The sequence below is a fragment of the Hydra vulgaris genome, chromosome 06 (assembly GCF_038396675.1).
Source record: "Hydra vulgaris chromosome 06, alternate assembly HydraT2T_AEP".
Lineage (NCBI taxonomy): Eukaryota > Metazoa > Cnidaria > Hydrozoa > Anthoathecata > Hydridae > Hydra > Hydra vulgaris.
This window is the reverse complement of record NC_088925.1, coordinates 44,478,810-44,483,894: the sequence shown is the minus strand read 5'-3', so window position 1 is coordinate 44,483,894 and position 5,085 is coordinate 44,478,810. Positions and strand designations below refer to the sequence as shown.

Genomic DNA, 5,085 nt, shown 5'->3' with positions numbered 1-5,085 from the left:
AAATCAGGTTATGAAAGCTTGTGCAAAATCTTCTGTTGTCTCTGTTAACCTTTTTGAAACAGAAAACAAGCTTGATTATGTGCAGAAATTAAAGAATTTTTATACGGAAACTCAGGGAAACGAAATAATATATTTGAGAATTGCAAATCTCTTCTTAAAGATGTGAATCAGTCTCTTAAACTGACTGCTACCCATAGTGTTTGCTTCAGTGCCTTACAAAATACTACAGACTGACTGCTGACACTATACCCTGCAGTAATCGATTGCCTTGAACAAATTTCAAACGACATGGAATTTTAAATGAGTATTCGAAGTGAAGCACAAGGGTTTTTATCCCGATTTTAATCATATGAAACAGTTGTGACTTTATGTCTCTTCAAAAAAAATTTTACCATCTTGGGTCGCTTAAAAAAATTCTTTGAAGGAGAAACACTTGATTTTTCCATTCCTATAATGTCTGTGGAAGTATCACTGGAAAAATTTTAAGTACTAAGGGACAGTGCTGGCCAAAATGCTATTTTATCTACTGTTAAAATTGCAACTGAAGCTCAGCTTGAACAGCAAACATTTGTTAAGAAAAAGATTTGCAGAAAGAAACGACTCGACTTCGATGAAACAGAAGATAAACTGCTTACTCAGGCTTAAGACCAGTGGTTAGCGGAAGTGTTTTATACTGTAATGGATTCAGCAACTACAGCTCTTATTGGCAAATTTTCTTTACAGCGGAAATTTTTAAAAAGCATAGACATCTTTTTATTGAAGAATATAAGTGAAGATATTAGTCATAATTTTCATAAATCTAATTCACATGAAAAAATTAAATCAGTGCTTGAAAAATTCAAAATTGGTATCAGTTTAAATAAATGCACTACTGAAATGATTGATTTTGTGGAGATCTACAGAAAGGTTGCTGAGAAGGATAACAAAACTTTGCCTTCTTTCCTCACCCTTTACAATTTTATGTTAGATGATGTATTCCCCTCTGTTGCAGTTCTATACAAGGTGTTCAGTACAATTCCATCAAATTCGGCAGAGTGTGAGAGAGTTTTCAGCAAACTAAAACTTGTCAAAACTCGTCTAGCAAATTGGTTGACATTATGTTGGGGATCGTGTCCTCTTGTCAGTGGAACATAAGAAAATGTGGAATTTGACGCATTCAGACATAATAAATAATTATGCTGATACAAATGAGTTACGTAATATTTTTTATCCATGAAAAACTTTTTTTTAGTATAAATATAATTTTCCTTGATTGCTTATCTCTCGTTAAAAGTACTTCACCGGGCCCCTCTTCTGAAAATTCGTACCTGCTTTTTAAATGCCACCACGACCCTGATATATATATATATATATATATATATATATATATATATATATATATATATATATATATATATATATATATATATATATAAATATATATTTATATATATATATATATATAATATATATATATATATATATATATATATATATATATATATATATATATGTATATATATATATATGTATATATAAATATATATATATATATATATATATATATATATATATATATATATATATATATATATAAATATATATATATATATATAAATTTTTCGAAGTTTTGGTGATAATATTGGGATCCACGGTAGTGATATAGTTGGCATGGTTGCTTTGTTGTTAGATAAAATTATTTCATTATTTGAGTGTCGTTTTTTTATAACAATATTTGCAAGGTTTTTTAATTTTTTCTTTTCATATCCATTTTCAGCAAAGACATTTATTAGGAAATCGATTGCTTTATTTAAAAATCTTTTAGAGCAAATCGATAAAGCTCTATGAATTAATTCTTTAAATATTCCTTCTAAGATTTTTGGATGGTGGTTTGTAAAATAAACAATTGAATACACAATCAAATACACAATTGAATTGGAAGATGAAAACAAAAGATTAAATTTTTAAGACATCCAAATAACCAATAATCGAAAAGGTAATTATGATTTTAACATTCATCGAAAAAAAGCAATAAGAAATATTCAGGTTAAGCCCAATTCAAACCACGATCCAAAAATCTTAGAAGGAATATTTAAAGAATTAATTCATAGAGCTTTATCGATTTGCTCTGAAAAATTTTTAAATAAAGCAATCGATTTCCTAATAAATGTCTTTGCTGAAAATGGATATGAAAAGAAAAAATTAAAAAACCTTGCAAATATTGTTATAAAAAAAGACACTCAAATAATGAAATAATTTTATCTAACAACAAAGCAACCATGCCAACTATATCACTACCGTGGATCCCAATATTATCACCAAAACTTCGAAAAATCTTTATGAAAGCAGGTTATAGGGCAGTCTTTAAATCTAGTGCAAATCTTAAATCTTTGCTAACTTCACGCAACAAAACAAAACTACCATCAAATAGCCATCCCGGAGTATACCTAATAGAATGCGAGTGTGAACAAAAATACATCGGCGAAACAAAAATGAAAATAGCAACAAAAACAAAACAATACCAAAAAAATATTTTTGAAGAAAAATTAGAACAATCTGCAATTGGGCATCATAAAATTAAATGTTTATGTAGTGTAAAATGGGATCAAGTAAAGACGTTAAAAGTAGAATCCAAAAAATTTGAAGGAAATGTTCGAGAGGCAATCGAAATTCAATTCAGCAAATGTGGACCTAAAAATGGAAATATGAATTTAGATAATGGTCAATATGTAAAGACGCAATTCTGGACGCCATATTTTTTATACCTACGTAATATTAAAGAAGCCAAGTTAAAGCGAACTTTAAAGAAGCCATGAAAATGTGACGTTACCGTTTGACTGTAGTTTAATTTAGTTAAAAATTTGTAATAAAAGCTGAAGATGCTAGTATTAATTATCTAGCGAAAATTTCTTAGAAAAATAAAATATATATATATATATATATATATATATATATATATATATATATATATATATATATATATATATATATATATATATATATATATGTATATATTTTTTTTAAACATCTTCGCTTCCAACAAGTCTGCAAGCAGCCACTAATTAAAGTTGGAAGTTACTGAAAGAGAAAAGATGAAGATTGTAGAGCAAGATAACGATTGACAGACAACTTATAAGATTGCAAATTATATGAGTCAGGAAAGCAAGATGAAGGAAGCGAATTCCAAAGAGCTGATGTTCGAAGAAAAAAAATAGACGAATTAGCGTTTTTGGAACACTTAGGAACAGTCACAGAAAAAGGATGACACTTAATTGAATGACGAGTAACACGAGAATGAATTATAGTAGATGGCACAAGAGACGCTAGCTCTTTAGAGTAGTGCCCATTATAGTATTTGTAGAAAAGAGAAAAAGAAGCAACATTACGACGATGTGATAATAGTTGGAGCTGCAAGAGCAGGTCCAACTATGTTTACAACGCGTTTTTGCACCTTGTCTAAAAGAGAAAGGGCATCATTAGAGGGTCCGCCCCAGATATGGCAACAATATTCCATACAAGGCCGGATTTGAGATTTATAGAGATAGAGAATAGAATCTGAAGTAAGAAAGTGACGAGCTCGATAAAGAGATGCAACCTTAGCAGATGCTAATTTTGCAACTGATTTGATATATGGTTTCCAAGAAAGATTGGAAGTAAGAGTTAATCCTAGAAGATGAAGAGTAGGTGACTCATCGAGTACATCACCGTTCATAAATATAGGAAGATCTAAGTTATTGCGATAACGATTGGCTGAAAAAAATTGAGTTTTATCTGAATTAAAGTTCACCAGCCACTGTGAGCCCCATGCTGTAGCAGAAGTAAGATCCTTTTCAAGCTCAAATGCCCCCTCCAAGCAATCAGAGGGTGTTGGTTTTTTATCACGACAAGAATAAATGGTAGTGTCATCAGCAAACAATGCCACCATAGATGAGAGAATATCTGGAAGATCGTTAATGTAAATTTAAAAGAGTATAGGGCCAAGGATAGAACCTCGAGGAATCCCTGAAGTTACAGAATAAGAAGAAGAGTGTTGTCCATTGAGGACAACTTTTATGCTACGATTGGAAAGGAAGGATTCGATGATCTTAAAGATGTTGCCGGATTCACCATAAGAAGAAAGCTTATGGAGAAGACCAGCATGCCAAACTTTATCAAAAGCTTTTGAAATGTCGAGAGCGATGGCCTTAACCTCTCCACCTTTATCTAATGCACAATAAAATCTGTCAGTTATTACTGTTAACAAATCAGCTGTAGAACGAGAAGATCGATATCCATATTGATGGTCAGAAAGTAAGTGATTAGATTCAAGATAAGAAATTAAGTGAAATCACTTTAGATACAGATGCTGAAGTGATATGAATGTCAAGCAATGGATATATATATATATATATATATATATATATATATATATATATATATATATATATATATATATATATATATATATATATATATATATATATATATATATATATATATATATCAGGGACATTATGGCTCCTAAAAAGCATATTTTTTTATTCAATATTTATACTACAATTTTGCGCTTTGTTTATTAGAGTTTCTAAAAAATATTTTTATAAGAAGTATACATTATATATAATATATGTATATATATATATATATATATATATATATATATATATATATATATATATATATATTTTATATAATACATTATATATTATATATATATATTTTTTATATAATATATTTTATAAATTATATTAAAAACTTGAATTCTGCAATATATGTGGTCAATTGATAAAATGGTACAAAAGCTACTTGTCAAATAGGAAGCAATTCGTCTACTGTAATTATACTAAATATAAACTGTTTTCTACTAAAAAAATAGAACATTAAATAAAATCTCTTAAAGTCTTGGTCTCTTAAGTAAAACATTATTTAAAATAAAGTGCGGTGTTCAATAGGATTCTATCCTTGTTCCACCCTTTTTTTAGTATATATTAAGGAGTTAAATAAAGCTTCTGATCTAATAAGCATCACGTTCGCTGACGATCCAAATTTATTTTTTATCAGACAAAGACGTAAAATATCTTTTTTTAAATATGAATAAGGAAATTATACAAATTTCTACCTGGTATA

At 28.6% G+C, this 5,085-nt stretch overlaps 1 protein-coding gene across 1 annotated transcript; it reads left to right on the top strand.

Moving 5' to 3' along the window:
• The first annotated feature begins 2,258 nt into the window (after nt 1-2,258).
• Nucleotides 2,259-2,795, top strand: LOC136081421 (uncharacterized). The gene has a single exon (XM_065798734.1). The coding sequence runs from the start codon at nt 2,259-2,261 to the stop codon at nt 2,793-2,795; it is 537 nt and encodes a 178-aa protein (XP_065654806.1).
• The last annotated feature ends 2,290 nt before the right edge of the window (nt 2,796-5,085 follow it).

Bases quoted from the DNA above. Each gene is read 5' to 3' on its own strand.
- LOC136081421 (XM_065798734.1), top strand. From the start codon at position 2,259: ATGCCAACTATATCACTACCGTGGATCCCAATATTATCACCAAAACTT.